This window comes from Sycon ciliatum, chromosome 1 (genome assembly GCF_964019385.1).
Source record: "Sycon ciliatum chromosome 1, ocSycCili1.1, whole genome shotgun sequence".
NCBI classification, from domain to species: domain Eukaryota; kingdom Metazoa; phylum Porifera; class Calcarea; order Leucosolenida; family Sycettidae; genus Sycon; species Sycon ciliatum.
Window position 1 is genome coordinate 21376690 of NC_088643.1, and position 20133 is coordinate 21396822.

The following is a 20133-nucleotide window of genomic DNA, read 5'->3' on the forward strand; positions in this document are numbered from 1 at the left end:
AGTGCATGGTGGTCAGAACCAGGAATAGCTGAACTCAAACAGAAATGTACGGAGTCTGTGCGAAAATCGTGTCCTTGCCTTGGTCTGTCAATCATTCATGGTCACTGGCGCATGGCATGGCTTGTGTATAAGAGAACACGACCACTCGAAAGAAGGCACAGTCAGTCAAACTCAGACAGAGAATCAAAGGACTTGTTTGTAGGCGCAGTACTGCGGTGCATGCAGGTGGACCAAGCTCACTTTTTTGACTTTCTGTTTTGGAAACTTTTCGAGGTGCTCGCAGCTTTATGCAAACTGTACCAGCATCAGTGAAGAGCAACCTGAAAACGTTATTATTCAGTTGGTCTAGAAATGAATGCATAGATAAAGGATACCCTCGCTCACGTCAGGGTGGTTCATGACCATGAAGTTGTGGTGTTCGCTGTCGAGTTCGGTTTTTGGCTAACTTACCTTATTCGTCCACAATGGAGCCCAGCACTCGCGGAACCGAAGAGCGGGTGATGGTGCTCAACGCAGATACCAAACGTGATAGGAAATGGTCTCAAAGAGATGTTCACGTAGGTGTCGAAGTGTTTGTCGTCGTTTATTTCATTATCTTTCATTTGCTTTGATGCTAACAAGTTCAAATATTTAATTTGTTGGCGGAGAGACATCATGTTCGCCAGCAGGAACATGCGGGGGGGGGGATTGAATTATTTTGTCCGTTCACAGTCGTATCACATGTACCATACGGATACTAGTAGATAGAAATAATTCGTACATTCATTTACTGGCCAGCTGAGACTGAGAGGCCAGCTGAGACTTTCAATGAAACATGTAATGATTGTGGAGATGCAGACGAATACACCATAGATGGATAGATTGCTGTAATTACCAAGAGTACATAACCCCCCAGAGTGTGCAACTCCCACATACCCTGCTGTCCCGACAGAATTTCAAGTTGACGTCATTATTTATGACGCAATGCTCCTTGCACCAGTGATTAACAACATGTGTACGGGTGTCAACGCATCACACGTTTTTCTTTGCAATAATTTGTGCAGGATCGATCGGCTTCGGTCAACCACAGGTTCCGGATTCGTCTGATAATCCGTGTACAGTGCGCATTGCATCATCAAAATGACGTCAACTTGAAATTCTGTCGGGACAGCACCCATAGTGGAGTTGCACACTCTGGGGGGTTATGTACTCTTGTAATTACTAATTAGTATGTCGTTCATGTGACAGAAACTTACTTTCATCTGGTGAACCTTGTACATGACGCAGGCGCGTAGGAGGGGCTTGACTGGTACGACCAAAGGGGGGGGGGGGGGTCCGGGGGTCGTGGCCCCCGGAATTTTTTGTGTAAAAAGGACACAAAATCCTGGGTACGTTGGGCCCATTTTTTACTAATTTTTACAAAAATTGTCATAGAATTTTATGGTTAACGTGCTAAGTTGCTATGAACCACGTGTACCTCATAGCAGTGTTGAGCCGAGTATGCGTCAAACTCAAACAAAAGTCAAAGATCTGACGGGTCCCGATTTTTATTACGGTTTTGCACGTTCCAGACGCAGCACACTTCTCGAAAAGTGGTACGGCCATGGTCGTACCAGTCGTAGCGGGTGCTACTGTGGTGTTTACGCCGGGGTCACCAATTGTGGTGTTTTACGTCAGCCATGACGGCTTCAATGGCCAACCACCACAACGAAGTTGGGGCCAAAGAGAAAGTTTATTTCTTTCACGCGAAAATATAATATTTTACAGAGGCCATTTTTACGAAAAATGATTTATATATACACAAATGCATGTACGAGGTCACTACACTACGCCCCTAGGCCCTGTGCCAGTACTACCTACAGTCCAACCTCGTTAGGACGAACACTGATAAGGCGAACTTTCCTTTAGTACGAACTAGGGCCGATCCTGTGGTTGGCCAGGCGTCATATCAAGTCAAAATTATTCGTTTAACGGTTTATGACGAACTCTATACGGCGAACTTTCGTGAAGACGAACTAATTTCAAGCGTGATTTGAACAAAATCAGTAGTTTTTCCAATAGTCGAGGCCTCTTGTACTGGCAAAACATGTTACAAGGCGGGTGTAATGCTGTCATGAATTGCACATTGTACTTACCTGTTGCTGGGTTATGTTATGAAAAAATGTTTTACATTTGCCACAGCATGCACCTTCACATAAATACAATTCGTATGATATGCGATTCAATTTTTTTGTCAAATCTGGATAAGAAGAACTCCGGATAAGACAAACAAACTTGTTCGGTCCCTTGAAGTTCGTCCTAACGAGGTCTGACTGTACATGTAGACGTCTGCATTATGCTGGAATAATACATTTGATTACTAACATAGTACTGTACCAAGAGTACCTTATGTTATGTACTCTTGCTACTGTAGGGCTGAAACGAATGCTCAATGAAGCGAACGAATATTCTTTTTCCGAATACATGCGAAAAGAAGAATATTCCGAATATTCTAGACCATACAATTTCCATGGATACCTAGTTTTATCCATGGTAACCATAGACAACTGGTATACGAGAGAGACATTTGAGAAATCATTTGTCTTGCTGATTATAACACATCGAAAGAGGCAAGCCTACTTATATTTTGCACCAAATAAGCTTGATCGATGTCAAAAAGGCGAGTTTCTGTACATTTACGAATATTCCTATTCTATTTAACGAAGAATATTCTTTTTCCGCCTTGCATATTTCGAATATTCGAATAATTCGAATATTCCTTTCAGCCCTACTTGCTAGTACACGTATGAGCACAAATGACAGCCTCCCAGGGAGTACTTTACTCTTGCCACTAGTGAGTGCCATCGTTGGGATTTGAGAATTATTAAATTTACAATCTCACCAAAGCCAGGAGGGTATGCAGCAGCTTTGGGCCTGTGCGTCATTTTTGTCCAAACTCCCTGCCACATGCGCTCTCCAGCCGGACCTTGTTCACCACACCAGCAATACGACTCAAAGTTGTAGTAGATGCTGGCCGTGATCCATTCCTCCATACGGCTGTTCCAATTATACAGATCTCATCGGTGAAGGTTGTGAGAGTACTGGGTGGCTAAGACTTGTAAATAGAATTAACACAATGGAATACAACATACCCTGGAGAAGAAATCAGGAAAGTGCATGTGTAAAATAAAGATTTTCAAACCCAAACCAAAAAAACCTTAAAATCAAAATATTTATAGAAACCATTTAGCAGAGAGTTACTGTGAAAATGAAGGTGCGAATCGTGCACTTTGAGGTAATATCAGTGCCAACACATGGAGGATAAGTGCAAGATCACACTGATGCGCGTAAGGTACTGCGGATGTAGATACTATCAAGAGCAGGGGGTTAAAATAGGTGCTCTTGATAATATGTATATATGCGCTAAGATCACAGCGCACTGAAATAACACACTGGAAGACTTTGGGCTCCAGCACAGCACTGCAAGTAGGCACGCGAGAGGCTCCTGAGGCGTGCACTCCATACACTTGCTGCTCTTCATACACTTGCGATTGCTTACCCTCATCCTTGAAAGTACCTTTCACGTACCTTGTGACACCTGGCTATGTGACGACAGCGCGGGATGGTGGTGAGTGAGTGTACGTAGTGAATGCCCCGGGGTTCCTTCGCCTGACTATTTACACCACTGTGCTAGCTGGTGCCCGAAGTCGGAACTGTCACCTCAATATCCAGTGTGCTGTGATCTTTTGTGCGTGCAGTCAATTACACGTGTTTATGTCCGTAGCACCTTACGAATATTAGTGTGATCTTCCACTTATTCCCTATGTGTTAGCACTGATGTTACCTCAAAGCGTGCGATTGTACTACTTCGTATCACAGTAATGTTTGTATGAATGATTTCTATTAACAAGTTCCAGCCACTCAGTCCGCCGCAACCTTCACCGATGCGGTTTGTATAATTACAAAAGAAGTGCAGATGATGCCAGCATCTACTATAATTATACTTGGAGTTGTATTGCCGGTGTGGTGAACACGGTCGGCCGGAGAGCCCACGTGGCAGGGAGTGTGGTCTGAATCTCTCATCATAATGGAAACGAAAAGATTCTGAAGAACATAACAACAATAACGGACAATAATCGAATGGAAATCACGGCTTGGAAATTTGAAAATGTTTTGGCAAATTTGTGCTGAATTTCAGCTATCCTGTGTGTAGCATTACTAGTCCAGAACCAAGGGCTGTACAGAATGAAAGATAGGCCAGCGGATGTTTCAAATTCATTTTTTGGATGTTTTAAATTTGCGGGGTCTTTGTGTGCAAGTTTTGGCACATTGATAACGAAAGAAATCCAGGAGAATAGTTGGACTGAACTCAGGCAGTATTTTGTAACCCAGTGGTTCATTTTGCATGCAATTACCTGCACTGTTATACAACTGGCCTTCTGCTGAAAGCCTGGACCAGTAGTGCTCAATGGATGTGTGGATGATCCGTGCGTGTCGGACTGGCGTGTTGGAGAATGTCCCGTCACGTTCACATTCAGGAACCAAACTGGTGTTCATTTTGTGAGCACTGATACGTTATTGGCTCCATGTGTCAGAAATGAGCTACCAAGCTGAGTCTTCTAGCTCGGCTCATGTGCCCAGAGTTGATTGGTGGTTGCTTGCGAGTTGCAACATTCTCCATTGTCCGCATCTGTGCTGTGTGTGTGTGTGTGTGTGTGTGTGTGTGTTTTATCTCACTTTGTAGCATGCGTTCACTGCTGACGGCCTCAACACGTGCTGGAATGAGCTGGTCGCCGATGGCGAGCTGGTTGAAAAGGCCACTGTCATTGTGGCATCCTATCCTGATGCGTCTGGCCCGGCACCCAACGAGGCATCGTCACAACCTGCCACGCCGGTCACCGACTCGCCCAAGACGCTGCGGGTGGTGAGCGCGCTGTCGAACAGCAAGGAGAGCCGCAGTGCAATGCTGGCCAGATGGACGTGGGGCAAGGAGCCGACGGCGGCGCAGATCCGCGAGTCTCTAGCGTCCCTGGTGCACGACCAGCGCTCCATAGCCAGGTGGTCTGCAAAGAACACGCTCTGCCTGTCTCGGTTTGAGCGCCGACTCCACATTGTCCACCGTATGCTGCTTGCGTTCGCCAGGTGCAGCACAGCCAGCAAGGAGTCCAGTGGAGACACGGGAGGCAAACTGAGCTGTGTGGCAAGGCAAGGATTATTGTGTGAAATAGCAGAATACAGTAGATGTATACCGTAACAAGTTAGTGTAGTACACCTAACAGTAAGAGTACATTGCCCACCAAGAGCGTGCAACTCCTGCATACTGTAAATATACAAATTTTCGGCAGCTATTTAATTTCGGCTATATTCGGCACCGACCCAAAACGCCTAAATTAAAACGCCGATGAAATTTTTCACAGCATCTGTCGCACTATACCATGCCCTCTACCCCACGCCAAAAATAAATCGCCGCCGAAATGTCAAAAATCGTGACGTGCCGAAATTTTGCAGCGCCGAAATTTTGTATATTTACAGTACCCTGCTGTCCCGACAGAATTTCAAGTCGACGTCGTTCTTATGCTGTGTTGCTCCTCGCACGAGTGATTTGCGTTGTTTGTGCGGGGTGTCAACGCATCACACGTGTTTCCTTGAACTCATTTGTACGCGATCGAATGGGGATTTGTCCACCCCAAGTCCAGGATACGTCTGGCGATACGTGTACAAAGCTCATTGCGTCATAAAAAAACGACGTTAACCTGAGATTCTGTAAATTCTCCCCGGATATCGCCCGTAGTGGAGTTGTACTTTCTTGGGGGCAATGTATTCTTGCTCATAGTATAGAGCACATTGCACACCCTGTTTTGGCTAATGATCATTATAGATGCAGCTCACATTCAGAGGGCTTGAAAGTAGGGGTGAAACGATTAAGGGATATTCCTTAACGGTTAATCCAAAACTTATCGATTACTTATCGATTATTATCGATTACTTATCGATTATTATCGATTAAGTACCACTGACGACAAAACTCACCATTTTGCATCAACTACAATCAATTTTGGAACTTCAAAGAGAACAAAAATAATGGAAACATCGACCGTCGCACAGGCACAAACTGATTCTGAAGGCTACTTGTCCAGAACAGTGAGTTCCGTGAAGCAACCGGAACGAAAGTTCGCGGGTACGAATCAGTGCACGGTGCAGAGAAAAGAGCCGCGTGTCACACAATAGATCTAGAGTACATCAGGTAGATCTACCGGGTACACGTGTAGTGTGTATCCAGAGCATGAGCAACTCGCTGTGCGTGCTGCACGCGTTGATTGACACCTCCGTGCACGTGCGCATCGACTCGTACTCTGGTACATGTGCTGCACGCAGTAAAATCATGTAGACACACTGCACCTGCCGGATATTTCATCGTACCGTATAGTATGTCGTACGAAATGCTGTAGCGATTAGAAAAATCGCAATCGACTAGATTTTTTCGACTAATTTATCTACTAAACCACATAATCCTTTCACCCCTACTTGAAAGTGATGATGTCAGAAGTCAACGAACATCGACTTCTGGGTCAAATAGGGCTTGAAAGCGCTACGCCACAGCCAGCCTGGAGTCATGACAACGCTGGCTTTTGGATCCAGTTTTGGGTTTCCTTCACAGCATAGTGGCACATCACCGGTAGTGACTGGACTGGGCCCTCCTGGTCAGGGACCCACTCCTGGCATAGGAACAAATCACACCTGGGTGCGACACGAGGGTTCCACCCACCACATCCTACGCATCGCTATCGGCAGAGTGGATTCAAGAGTCGGTATTTGCCGTTAGAGTTTGACTTCCGACCTCATCGCTTTCAAGCCCTATTGGATCCACTCTGACCATAGTGAAGTAGTAGAATACATGGTTGGTAGACCCCTCGTGTTACATGCTGGTGTGAAGGTTTTGTACATGTGCCAAGATTGGGTCCCTGACCAGGAAGGCAGGCCCTTCAAGTTGCATGACTTTTTCGGTACTACTGTCGTGGACATTTAAATCCGCTGGGAAAACTGGGGCCAGTGCCCTTACTATTTTTAGCACGTACGTGTAGTTCCCGTACACGCTGTAAAAATGAACCATCAGGGCCCCGTGGCCGCTTGACTTCTCAACGGATTTCAATGTCCGTGACAATACATGTAGCTGTCGATCTGGGGCCGGTAGGGCCCATGCCAGTCACTACCGGCAGGAAGCCCACCCAAACGTATAATAGGGGAAAGGGGTATACTGTACTGTACGGGCGGAGGTACCTAACACGAGCAACAACACAGACTACAGAAGGCGGGATAGCAGAAGCGGCACCTCGTCGCGACGGTGTGTAGTCTGCTGAAGAACGTAGCTACGGACTCACTGGGAAGCTGACGGAGACGAGTGAACTGTGTCCGTTCGTGGATAACGTCCGCCGGTGAAAGTACCGGTCGAACGCATCGACTACTTTGTCAAAGTCGTCCATGTCTGCTTCCTGGGCGAAGGACAACTCATGCTGAAATAATTATGTCATCCACAGTCGGGCCCAGAGAGTAGATGAGTGTTGAAACTTGGACTTCAACAGATTCAAAGGAGAATTTGGTGGCAATCTGAAAGCGTGAGAAACGGCTTTTCTATCGGCGCCAATTCTCTGGTGCGGAAAAGTCGAAGCTTTCCGGGGGCTGAAATTTCGCCATGGCGAGCGGGTCCGATGGCGAGGGTTCCGGGTACCAGTTCTGACACCAGGTGTTGCGTTCGGTACTGCAACAGCACTGGAGATGAAGGCCCACACACTGTCTTGTCAGTCCAACACAACAACCATTGCACTCAGTTACAAACTACAGCTACACTTGATGAAGACAGAAGGAGAAGAAGAGAACACAGAGAACAGAGTGGGGGTATAAACAGCACAGGCACGCAACAGTGCATGTGCATACGCGAAAGTGTGAAAAGGGAAGCGGGGTCAAATTACATATGGATGCACTATGCCAAAATATAAAGGCACACGTAGGTGGCTGTACAGGTGTTATTAAGATTTTTAATCATTCACGGGACGTTTCGTGGGTGCATTTTCATATCGGGAGCGTGTACAGTCCTTTTTTCTCCCGCGTAAACTGGTTATCACTGGTACCTGTTGGTTTCTGCTGTAGGAAGCAACCTGACACGGACCTGTCCCACGAGCAGAAGCTGGGCTTGACCGGCGCTCGGATGGTCTTGAGCTTCATCACTGTGATGTTTCGACGGGCGTGGTCGTCGGATGACGACATCGAGATGTGTGGTGATCTTCTGGAGGAAGCGCTGGGAATGCTGCAGACGCTGCCGGCTGCATCTCTATTCGATAGAGACCTCTGCTCGCTAGTTTGGCAGCAAACGCTGGAGCGAGCGTGCAAGTTTCTAACGTCCGTGGCTTGCGGGTAAGGACACATGGCAATGGTTTTCCTTTGTTGCTTTTACTTCGTTGTACTATTGTGTGTTTTTTGTGCAGTATTAGTGTCGCAATGGTCTATTTATCCGTTTTTAATTGTTTAAGGCCGCGCATGAAAAAAGCACTGGGTTGCTTGGGACATTTTACTGACTGGCATTGTGTGGCAGACACGTGTGATGATGCACTTGTTGCATAGCCTATGTCGTTTGTCCCTGCACAGCGGCGATCTGCATGGTGGCTGTGCCTGTATATAAGGGCATTATTAGCCAGGTGTCTTCTACGTGAGAAGTAATCTTGAGGCATCTTTCAGCTTCATCTATAGAAAGTAGTTGGGTGGACATACCCATTCCCAAAGCACTGCAAAGGACCGCACAACGTCTCGGCACTATTGCCATCGTCAGGTGCGAATGAAACAATGTCTTCTACTTAAAAGTGTATTTTTTTCTTGCATGGTTTCTTTTTGACTAGCACGGTGGGCAAAAGCACCAGCATACCGGTGAGAGACCGAGAGCTGGCCATCGCACTTCTGCTAGAGCTCGCCATTCAGCTGGGAAGTCTGCCTCTGTTGCTGGACTGGATCCGCGTGGCTCTGCAGCTCACCGGCAAGAAGCAGCTGCGCCTCAAGAGTGGCGATAACAGCAGTGGCGAGAACAGAGATAATGTGTCGCCGCACACGACTGACGGTCCTGGTTCTGCTCCGCTAGTGCTTGTGTTACGACGCTTGGCCGAAGTGAAGCCAGGTCTCAGAACTATACCTACCGATGAGGTAAGAGGGTATAGTTGCTGCCGCTACGATGGATGTTGGGTGCCCATGCGTCTTAGTCCATCATTGCCTTTACATGTACATGTAGTTTCCTTTTCTGTCACTGATTTTGCTGACCGGGTGATGTTGAACACATATGGGACACGATGCGCTATGTGATGCGATGTTGGGGGTTGTTTGTTAGATTGCAGGCTGCCAGTGTTCATGTACATGTAACTTCTGCTGCATTTCGTTCTAGTTTCCCTGTCTGGAATGTCTCCTTTCCTTTTATTCATTGTATGCAGGATGATGAGGCCGTCAATGCCACAAGCATTTTCTTGCAGCATGTCTCCTTGAGTCAATATCGCGCCAATGCAGCCATTCCGCTTGACCAGGCCGCAGTTATTGCTTTGTCATGCCTAGACAGGCTAACTACTCCGTATTTATCTGAACGTGGCATGAAGGTAGGTTCGGCTCGCAGGATTATGCAAGCATTCTTAGTTTGTGCATCAGAGTTTTATATTGTGCAAGATATGCATACTTGAAAGAAGGAATCGGAAGCGTTTCTGCTGTAACTCTTATTTTCACGGTTTTTACAGCAGAAACGCTTTCGATTCCTTCTTTCAAGTGTATGTACTAGGCTCTGCACCTAGGTGTATTGAGCACTGTCACGAGCATCCGCAACTCTCTTCGAGTATTGTGCAAGATTGGCATTGCATGGGAAGTGTCGTCCACTTGAACTGAATCATGCCAGCTCGAATCACTTCGCTGTCTCTGACTCGAGCAACCAAGATACAGTGTTTTTGTTGTTGTTGTTGTTGTTGTTGTTGTTGTTGTTGTTGTTGTTGTTGTTGTTGTTGTTGTTGTTGTTGTTGTTGTTGTTGTTGTTGTTGTTGTTGTTGTTGTTGTTGTCGTCGTCGTCGTCGTCGTTGTTGTTGTCGTCGTCGTTGTTGTGTTTTTTTGTTTTGTCTGCAGTCGGCCAGCGCTGCAGTCGCCGAACAGGTGTACTCCTGGGGCTGGGTCGGCTGGGGGACGGCGCGCAGTCACCGCTCTCCTGAGCTTTGCCCCCTGGTGACCAATGGATGCATTATACAGATTGCCTGCGCAGAGCGTATCATGCTCCTCGTTACGGACACTGGCCAAGTCTACACGAGTTCCTACGGACAACTCTGTGCATATGCTAACGCAAGTGTACGTCAGCATGCAGCTTCCTGAAAGATCACAGCTTTTTATAAAAAATTATAAATCGTGAATGTATCGGGGTGTCTGCATTGGTATGTGGCAGCCATGCGTGTGCGTGTGTGTGTGTGTATGTTTGTGCACGTGCGTGAATGTGTATTTGAGACGCCAATTGGCACTTTCAAAATTTGCCGGCGCTAGTAAGCTTTGGTAGCGGCGTGGGCAAGTGATCAGTTCCTGAGTGATTTGTGTTAGGCGGTTATTGTTCCTGTTGTTTGTGTACCACAGGACACCAAGGTTGTGCAGGGCCTGGAACACGAAACCGTCAAAGCAGTGGCATGCAACCCCGATGGCCGTCATTTCCTTGCGCTGACCGTGGCCGGCAAGGTGTACTCCTGGGGTGCCGGCGAGTCTGGCCGACTCGGTCATGGGAAATCCGAGTAAGTCATCCCAGTGGTGTGTTGGGTTGTTGGTCATGTGTGGGTTGGGTTGTAATGACGCCAGCCAGGCATGGCCGCACAACACTTGCACTGTGCCGGAACCCAGCATGGCAAGTACATGCAAGTACATGTAGTAGCGTTCTACGAGAATTGTGCGAGCGAGAACCATGCTCTTTTGCTTATAGCACTGCCCGAGTTGTTTTTGGCAGCATTGTGTTGTGAAACGGCTCAGCTTGATCAGCTATTCACCACATGTGTATGCTGTACATAATTGAGAAGAATGCAAGGCACTGAAAGGGGGCAGCCAAAGAACGTTTTATCTGTAATGCTGACTACTGTTGCAACCGTATCAGTACTTTTCGATGCAGATTGCCTTGTAGCAATGCCTCTCAATTGCTCTGCCTACCCTGCAGTTCATTGGACGTTCCACAGCAGATCGAGGCACTGGAAGACGAGGAGATTGTCAGCATAGCCACTGGGTCCAATCACAGTGTGGCGCTTTCTTCTGAGGGCAAGGTGTATACGTGGGGCAGAGGCCGCTATGGTCGCCTTGGTCACGGTAAGAATGTCTTTCTCGCTGTCTTGCCGTGTGGCGACGTACTAGTGAGTGATCCCACGTACACTAAATATTCAGGATCCTCTCTTATGCAGCTCGTGGAGCGTTTCTGAATGTCAGTGTGTGGTTGTTGTTGGTGGTGGTGGTCTGTGTATGTAAGTCACTTCAAATAGCTGTATGGTGTAGACCAGGCTGAATAGTGACGGTCAATTCTTCAGCCTTGCAAGCTGTTGAATGGTGCAATCCCAGCGCAAGTTGCTATGGCTTCTGCCGTAGCATTGCTATCATCGCCTCCGGCGATGGGCGTCAAAAGGTCAAGGTCAAGGTGTGTATGTGTGTGTGTGTGGGGGGGGGGGGGGGGGGGTGCGCTTGTCATCATGCATGCATGTGTGGGTGTAGGCTTGCTTTCATGCTTGCTCACATACAGTGCTGAGTGTGATATGTGGACTGAGTGACCATCCAACTCATCGTAACTGTGGATTTAATTCAAGATTTCCAACCGTTGTTGGCCTGCTTCTCATGCTTCACAGCCACACTGCTTTCTTTTTCCTGTAAACTAACTTCCCAACATTCGAATCGCAAACCTTTCGCCATTTCTCAGAACCAGCAAGTTCACAATTTACAAATGCAAAATTTAATGTTCGCGCAGCACTGTGGCCACACACATACACCCATGGTTGAAGTCTGATTTCATACTGAGTCTGGCTGATATTCGCCAACGTTCTCTGTTGTTGTTGGTACTGCTTGTACTCTGGCTGCTGCTGCTGACATTGTTGTTTGTTTGTGTGTTTATTGTTGTTGCTGTGCATCACAGGGAGCAGTGATGATAAGCTAGTGCCGACAGTGGTTGACTCGCTAACCGGGCACCACGTTGTGCAAGCTTCATGCAGTAACAACGACGCTCACACTCTGCTCCTGGATGAGCGGGGTGAGCACTACGGCGTGGAATGTATTGCATACTATGCGTATGAGTGCTGCTCAGTGAAATGTGATCGTGCTGGTCAAGTTTGCGCCCTGCACCGGCTCACCATCCCAGTATTCGCAGGTCTAGGGCTGCACAGCTCGCGCCGTGGCATTGACTCGCTTGACCATATTTCATTGAGCATTGAGCATTGAGCAGCACTGTAGTTACATTGGATATGCAGTAAAACCTGTCGAGGCGACCACTCGTATATGGCGACCTCCTGTTCTAAAAGACCACTGCAACTAGGACTAATGGATGCTATTTCCAGTCGAATAACCCTGGATAAGGTGACCACCTGGTAACAGAGACCGTGTTTTGACGGTCGTCCTAGACAGGTTTCCCTCTACTGGCATTGTATGCAGACGATACTTGTGAGCTGTATTCTAGTGTAGCCCACCTTTACACTGACTTGTTGCCGTGGCTGGGTGTCTACTACAACACCACACTTAACTAGCAATGATGGTTGCAGGAGTAGCTGAGCACTCAAAGCTGCTGGAAGCAGTTTTTGATTGGTCTGGCCATGCCATAGCTTTCCATCCGTTTTATGTGATACAGTGGGTAAGCATAACCTCCTCAGCACTAGACATGTGTTGATGGCCAACAAGTGGTGATGACCTGACCAACCGGACCGGTTCCGGCAGACTTGGGACTTACTAGAAGCTGTGTGTTTGTATCCAAGTAAATCTAGCCTTGTGCAATGCAAGAATAATGATTGCCTTGGTGCACGGTTGCGGCTGATTTCTACCAATGTGCTGTTCGTGTGTTGTTGATGTTTTCGTGTTTGGCCCGCCAGGTCAAGTGTGGGCATTCGGTGACGGTGATTATGGCAAGCTGGGGATGGGCAACTGTGAGACAGTCAAGCAGCCTCGCCTGGTGGCGCGCCTTGCCAACATCGCCGTTGCCAGCGTCCACTGTGGCCAGCAGATGTCGCTGGTAATCACCAAGTCGGGAAAGGTGTACACATGGTAAGCTATTTTTGTTCATGGATAAAAAGAAGGACACCATTTTACGAGTTATGACTAACTGTCCACCAACGTAACCAGATCATATACCGTCAGCGAGTCGGTGGACAGTCAGTTTTTTTTTTTTTTTTTTTTTTTTTTTTTTTTTTTTTTTACTGAATACCACAGTACCATCAGATGCTGCACAGCGGGGGCGGTGGCATATTGGATGGAAGTGGGGGCGGGGCAAAAGTAACTCCTCCGACCAAAGGTCTCGGAATCATTGTTACTCCTGTGCGCCGATACATACATGTAGGAGAAAAGAAACATGTGCATCCAAGAGGGGAGCACTGGCTTTGCAAACGATAATGGGGAGAATTTGAGATTGGGATAGGACAAAACAATAGTAAAAGCAGTGCACCGTAAGAAGATGGAGTGAACTAATAATCGGGTTTTAAGGCTGAGCGAAGGGGATCAAAGAGGGATAGAAGGGAGCTGGAGTGCGGTCAGTATAATTAGGCTGGTGTGTTGGCAGAGATCATAGCCTGTCTGTGGCCCACTCCCACTTGCTGCGCCGCAAGTGGTCGTTGACGTTTTTCTTGAACGTGTGCATGCCTCTGCGAGAAGGGGGAGACTGTAGAAGGGTAGGTGGGAGCTGATTCCACGTTTCGATGAGGGAGTGGGGAAATGAGCGGAGCGTGTTGTTTCGTGCCTGAGGGGGAAGGATACTGGTGAGTTGCGATGGATGATGTGTTGCAGATCTGGTTGTCGCTCGAGTAGGCATGCGGTGTTGCGGTGTGGCTGCTGATGGTGGCAGAATGGCTTTCACCATTTCCGGACCCTCCACAAAGTGCAGCTTGTACAGAAAGCAGAGCCCTGCTACGGTACGGCGAATGTCGAGGCTCGGGAGGTATGATCCATCTCCAATTATGTGCAGGGCACGGCGCTGGATGGCAGTGAGGCGGGCCAAGGTGGTGGGGGCTGCGCTCATCCACACCAGCATGCCATACTCTAGCACAGGGCGGACAAAGCCACGGTACACGATTGCCCAGTGCTTTGGGTCTAGCACAGCCGATGCCTTACGGAGGAAGCCGAGCCGCTGGGCTCCGCGTACTGCAAGCTGTCGGATATGGCTGCGGAATGCCAGCTGCCTGTCGAAGGTGACGCCAAGAAGCTTGAGCTCCTCTAATTCTGGCACGACTGCTCCTTGGAAGCGTATTGCGTTCGGGGGGGGGGGGGGGGGGGGGGGGGGTTGGCGAGCGGTGGTGGCTGATGGTCAATGCCTGCGACTTTGTGGGCTCGAACTTGATCCTCCACCTGCTTCCCCATGCTGCCAGTGAGTCTACTGCCTGCTGGAGGATTGCTGTCTCTTCTGGCAGTCTGAGTCGGGTGGTGATGCACTTGTAGAGAGTTGTGTCGTCGGCGTATACAGCCAGCTTCGCCCCATCAGGCAGGTGGTCTTCTGCGTCGTTGACGTACAGAAGGAAGAGGGTGGGGCCGAGGATGCTGCCCTGTGGCACGCCAGATTGGATTCGGTGGGTCGGTGAAGACTGGCCACCTATGACGACCCGGATGTGGCGGTCTGTCAGGTAACTCCGGAGCCAGGCAAGGAGGAGGCCACTTATGCCGCACCGCTCAGCCTTGTGGAGGACGCCGTTGTGCGAGACCTTGTCGAAGGCCCCGGCAATATCTACTGCGAGTACCCTGACGAGGCCTCCACTGGCAGCTGCAAGGCTCCACTCATGCTGAAGAGCAATCAGCAGATCAGAGGTTCCCAGTCCAGTGCGAAAGCCAAACTGCCTGTGAGAAAGGATGTCATTCTTCTTCAGGAAGTTGGACAGGCTGCGGTTCACGATGGACTCCATACACTTAGACATTATGGGCAGTAGTGATATCGGTCGGTAGTTTCTGGGGTTCGACTTGGGGCCTTTCTTGTGTACCGGTACGACGTTGGCAACTTTCCACATGGCAGGTTGATGACCACTGCAGAAGCACAGGGTAAACAGCTTGGATAGGGGCAGGGCCAGAGAGTCGGCACATTTTCTCAGCACTCTAGCAGGTACTGCATCAGGCCCTGTGGCTTTACTTGGGTTCAGGGCTCGGAGTGTCCGGCGTACGGTGGCTTGGCGGAAGTGGACTGTTGCAAGCGTATTTGCGGTGCGCTGGCGGACATGCGGGAACGGCCCCGACTGTTCTGCAAAGTCATCGTCTAGGCTGCACTTCTGGGCAAAGTACTTCCCGATGACGTTAGCCTTGTCGTGGCTTTTGGTGCATTCCATGCCATCGGGGTCAACCAGGACTGGGATGGAGCTGTCCCGGCCATGCCCTCCAACTCGTTTAATCACGCTCCACCACTCTCTGTCCTGCAGGCTGCCCGTCCGGAGCCGTTGCTTGACATGGTCGAGATGTCTGGCTTTGGCTCTTGCTAGACATCTTGTTGAGTCAAGGGATGCTAGCTTGTACGTACACTGGAGCGCTCCATTTCTGGGGTCATCGCGGAATTTCCGCCAGGCATTGCGCTTTCTGTCAACTGCTGCAGAGCATTCTGGCGTCCACCAGATTGGGTCCTGCGGTCTGGTCTTGAAGACCTTGGATGGTATAAAGCGTTGCATTCCCTCAGTGATTCGCATGGTCAGAAGCTCACATGATATGTTAGGGTCGTCGCCGATTATTGTGTCCCAGTCAGTAGTCCGGAGGAAGGCAGAGAGGCGGGGCCAGTCAGCCCGCTGGTATCGCCATACTGTACGAGTGGTGGGTTGGTCTACAGATGCAGTAAGCTGGAAGTCGGCTATGACAACAGCATGGTCTGATCTGCCAAGAGGTGGTTGGGTGGTGGTAGACACAGTTCCAGGCACATCTGACATGACGAGGTCAAGGATGTTTTCTCCACGAGTGGCTGAGGTGACGTGTTGTCGGAGACCATGTACACAGCACATGTCTTCTGCAGCTTCTCCAGCAGCCGAGGTGCGTGGACTTCCAAGCCATTCCCGGTTGTGGGCATTGAAGTCCCCTGCCACAATAATGTGTGAGCAGGACTGCCGGGCTTTGTCGATGTCAGATTCCAGCTGGGTGAAGATACTGCAGTCGCTGTCTGCACTCGTCCCAGGTCTGTAGGCAGCACAGATGCCAAATTTCATGCCTGACGGTGCAGCAACACTAATCCAAAGAGTTTCACACTCAGAGTTGATGTCCAGTTGTTTGTACGCCATCCCTTCTTTCAGCCATATGGCGACTCCGCCGCCTTGCGCTGTCCGGTCTCGACGTATTGGGGGGTAATAGCCAGGGATTGAGACTTCCGCAACTGAAGCCTTGTCGGGCGATAGTTTGGTCTCCGTGACGACAGCGATGTCTACATGTAGGCTTTTCAGAGTATGCTGAAGCTCATCCATTTTGTTGTAAATGCTGAATGCATTCGTGAGCAGAAGACGGAGTGAGGGGGCCTTAGTTTTCATTGTGACCGTTGGCGTTGTTTGGGTTGGTGCATGGCCTACATTGGGTGGTGGGCTCGTGGGTCTGTGTATCCTGCTGGGGTGTCTGCGCACCATGCTGGTCAGCTCGCTTTGCATCCTGCGGCAGCGAATCTGGTGACCGTTCTGCAGAGGAACGTTTGTGGCTGTGAAGGGGGGTTACAGGTGTGCCGGCAGCGGCAGCGGACAGGCCACGACTCGCGCTCAGGAAGTCGTTAATTGTGGCGCCAATCCCAAGTTGCTGTTGCTCTTGATCATGCTGCTGTGCTTCCAACTGGTTGGTGCTACTGTCGCTACTGCTGCTGCGGCGACTGCTGGTGCTGCTGCGGTGACCACTGGTGCTGCAGCGGCGACTGCTGGTGCTGGTGCTGCTGGTGGTGTTGTTGTTGGCGTTGTTGCTGCTGCTGCTGTTGTTGTGCTTGTTGTGGCTGCTGCTCTTGCTGCTGCTGATGCTTTTGGCCGCGACTGACTGGGTGCTCGACTCCGATACACTGGGACCCACCGCGAGGAGTGCTTACGGAGTGCTTACGGGCAGCGTCAAACTTCCATGGCCTGCAGTACAGTGGCCGGGGCCAGAATTCCGGGTCAGTCAGGAGATTCACAAGAGATGCATCCACGGCTACTCGTGCTGACACCCGGCCATGTGGAGAGGTATACATACTGCACGTGAGCACTGAGATGGACTGTGGCTCGGGAAGAGCAGCTGCTGTGACTTGAATGTATTCTTTCAGACTGGATTCGGTGCAGGATGTGCTCAGGTTACCAATGTACACCACGGCACGCTTTGTCTGTGGTGGCTCTGCTGCAACTAGCTTCCATGCGTCACTGTGGTTCCGGGGTGTGGTCCGCCGCCGCAAAACTCGTTTGGACACGACCTCCCTGAAACCGTCACTGTCGCATTCAGGAGTACTCAAATCGCTGCTTGTCTCTGCATCAGCAGGAGGGTTCGGGGTGTCAGGCTCCATGTCGACAACTTGCTCGGCATCAGCAGATGTAGCATTTTGATTTTTTTCATGTTTTTTTAATTTTTTTCATGTTTTTCGAGTTTTCCTTGGCCTTGTTGATCCCAATCGGATGCCTGACGTCTTGAGTAGTCTGGGCCAGTTTGCGGACACCAAGCAGTTCGTCTTTCAGATGGCAAATGCTGTCAGTAAGGTCGCTTATCCGAGAGAGCAAGCGGGCCTCCCTGCCTTTGCTCTCCTCAACCTCAGCACGCAGCGCGTCCACAAGAAACTGGAGTTTGTCGTCCATGGCGGAGAGGAGCTCATTACTTCGGGTACTGTTGCCCTGACCACCTGTGTCCCCTGAAGGCACGACTGAATCTTGTTCGCCGTCCGGCATGGCTGTATGCCGCCTGGGCAGACAAGGACCTTCGGGAGACAAAAATACTCAGCTTTTCGAAAAATTCAAAAAGTACCGTGCGAGTGATTTCAACCCTGCCGAAAAGGCCTGTTGCTAGTCTCTAACTACTACTAGTACTACCTAATTAACTACCTACCAGTAACTGCCCCTCTCAGTCATAACTCGCACCTTTTTGTCCTTCTCCTTTTTATTAACCCTTTCCGGGTTTATGACGAGTATACTCGTCATGCAGACCCCATCGCGTCTAGGCAATGACGAGTATACTCGCGCTATACTTTTTGTACAGTCCACGTACCGTACGCACTGATAGATCACTGCACAACCAGTCAAAACTCGGGAACAGATTATCGCATCGCCATGATCTATAGCTCATTGGAACGGTCTTGGAAAAGGCTTTCAAGAGTGTTGTCGGTCTGGCGATAGCTCAACAAATGATCGAGCGGCAATAAATTGAACGCGCGATTTCGATCTGAACCTTTTTTTAACTTTCTGTCTGGCGATTTTTTGCGACTTACAAGGGGATTTCCCAATGGCGTGTCAAAGGCAACATGACGTATGAGTACATCGTTTGAATCGCTTGAATCTCATCAGTTCGATGCAGTTTGAATCGTAGTTCTACATTGAGTATGAACCCCAAACCGAAGGAAATAATTGTGCGTGGTCTTGATGCCAAACTGGAGCACGAGGGACACTGTTGGCGAGGCTAGGGCGTCCTTGAGGTGCTGTATGCTCTGAAAGTATTTGGAAGATGACGAGCAGGAAAGGAGCTTTCCAGTAAGCCATTAATTGTGAAAATCCGTTGAGAAACAATAATGTTGTTGACAATTTGTTTGTTGCTATCTCCACAATTGTACTGATGCACTGAATTCCAGTGCCCAGACGTAGTAAATGCACTGTGACCCTGAAACGGTTAATGATTACTTTGGCTCACCATCCGAGTTTAACTCTTTTTGTTCGTTTGTTTAAAACTTTATTAATGCGATTAATAGTATAAGTGAAGCGGACATTACAAAATGATGAATGAGAATACATGTATCTAATATGGTTGTTCCTAATCGATTTTCTCGAGACTATCATCAGGGAAAATCGTCTCACAATAGAGGCTATACGGAGAAACAAACTACTTATAGGTTATCGGATAGTGGGAAGTATTCAAGGTGAGGTGTGAAAAAAAACCAAAGTGGGAGAGTCACTATCCGATAACCTATAAGTTGTTTGTTTCTCCGTATAGCCTCTATTGTGAGACGATTTTCCCTGATGATAGTCTCAAGAAAATCGATTAGGAACAACCATATTAGATACATGTATTCTCATTCATCATTTTGTAATGTCCGCTTCACTTATACTATTAATCGCATTAATAAAGTTATTGTCTCCTCGTCGCCTTTTCATTGTTTAAAACTGTGATTATTGAACTCGCATTGCGCTTGTGAACGTGACTGACCGCTCTTGAGTTGTGGCATGTGATAGGCGTGGTGGTACTGGTGCCTGAACGCTTACTAGCACGTAGAAACCTCCATCTTATCACTTTGCTTGATCCATGTTGTGTGTGTGTGCGTGTGTGCGTGTGTGTGTGTGTGTGTGTGTGTGTGTGTGTGTGTGTGTGCGTGTGTGCGTGTGTGCGTGTGTGTGTGTGTGTGTGTGTGTGTGTGTGTGTGTGTGTGTGTGTGTGTGTATGTATGTGTGTGTGTATGTGTGTGTGTGTGTGTGTGTGTGTGGTACATGGTGTGTGTGTCTGTGTGTGTGTGTATGCAGGGGCTGTGGCCTAATGTATCGGCTCGGCCATGGCAATGAGAACACCCTGAACGTACCAACACTGGTGAAGGGAGAGCTGAGCAATCGCTTTGTTGTTGCTGCCAGCATCGGCCTGGCATTCGTCATCGTAGCCTGTCGTGATGGCACCGTCCTGGGATGGGGTCGTAACGAGCAGGGTCAGGTCGGGACCGGCACGTTTGAACGTGTGGAAACTCCGACAGTCATCGGCGCTGTGTCCGGACAAGGAATAACGCACGTTGCATGCGGCCCAATGCAGGTGAGTAATCCATAGGTGTGCGTGTGTGCGTGTGTGTGTGTGTGTGTGCGTGTGTGTGTGTGCATGTGCGTG

At 49.0% G+C, this 20133-nt stretch overlaps 1 protein-coding gene across 1 annotated transcript in view; it reads left to right on the top strand.

Moving 5' to 3' along the window:
- The first annotated feature begins 152 nt into the window (after positions 1 to 152).
- LOC135817859 (E3 ubiquitin-protein ligase HERC2-like) overlaps positions 153 to 20133 on the top strand; it is an 89938-nt gene continuing 69957 nt past the window's right edge. Inside the window, exons 1-11 of the mRNA XM_065331142.1 lie at positions 153 to 557; positions 4703 to 5163; positions 8104 to 8367; positions 8847 to 9144; positions 9426 to 9584; positions 10096 to 10311; positions 10588 to 10739; positions 11153 to 11298; positions 12110 to 12223; positions 13053 to 13224; positions 19785 to 20061. Of these exons, the coding sequence (XP_065187214.1) occupies positions 465 to 557; positions 4703 to 5163; positions 8104 to 8367; positions 8847 to 9144; positions 9426 to 9584; positions 10096 to 10311; positions 10588 to 10739; positions 11153 to 11298; positions 12110 to 12223; positions 13053 to 13224; positions 19785 to 20061 (2352 nt within the window). The 5' untranslated portion in view covers positions 153 to 464. The remainder of the gene's footprint in view (positions 558 to 4702; positions 5164 to 8103; positions 8368 to 8846; positions 9145 to 9425; positions 9585 to 10095; positions 10312 to 10587; positions 10740 to 11152; positions 11299 to 12109; positions 12224 to 13052; positions 13225 to 19784; positions 20062 to 20133) is intronic.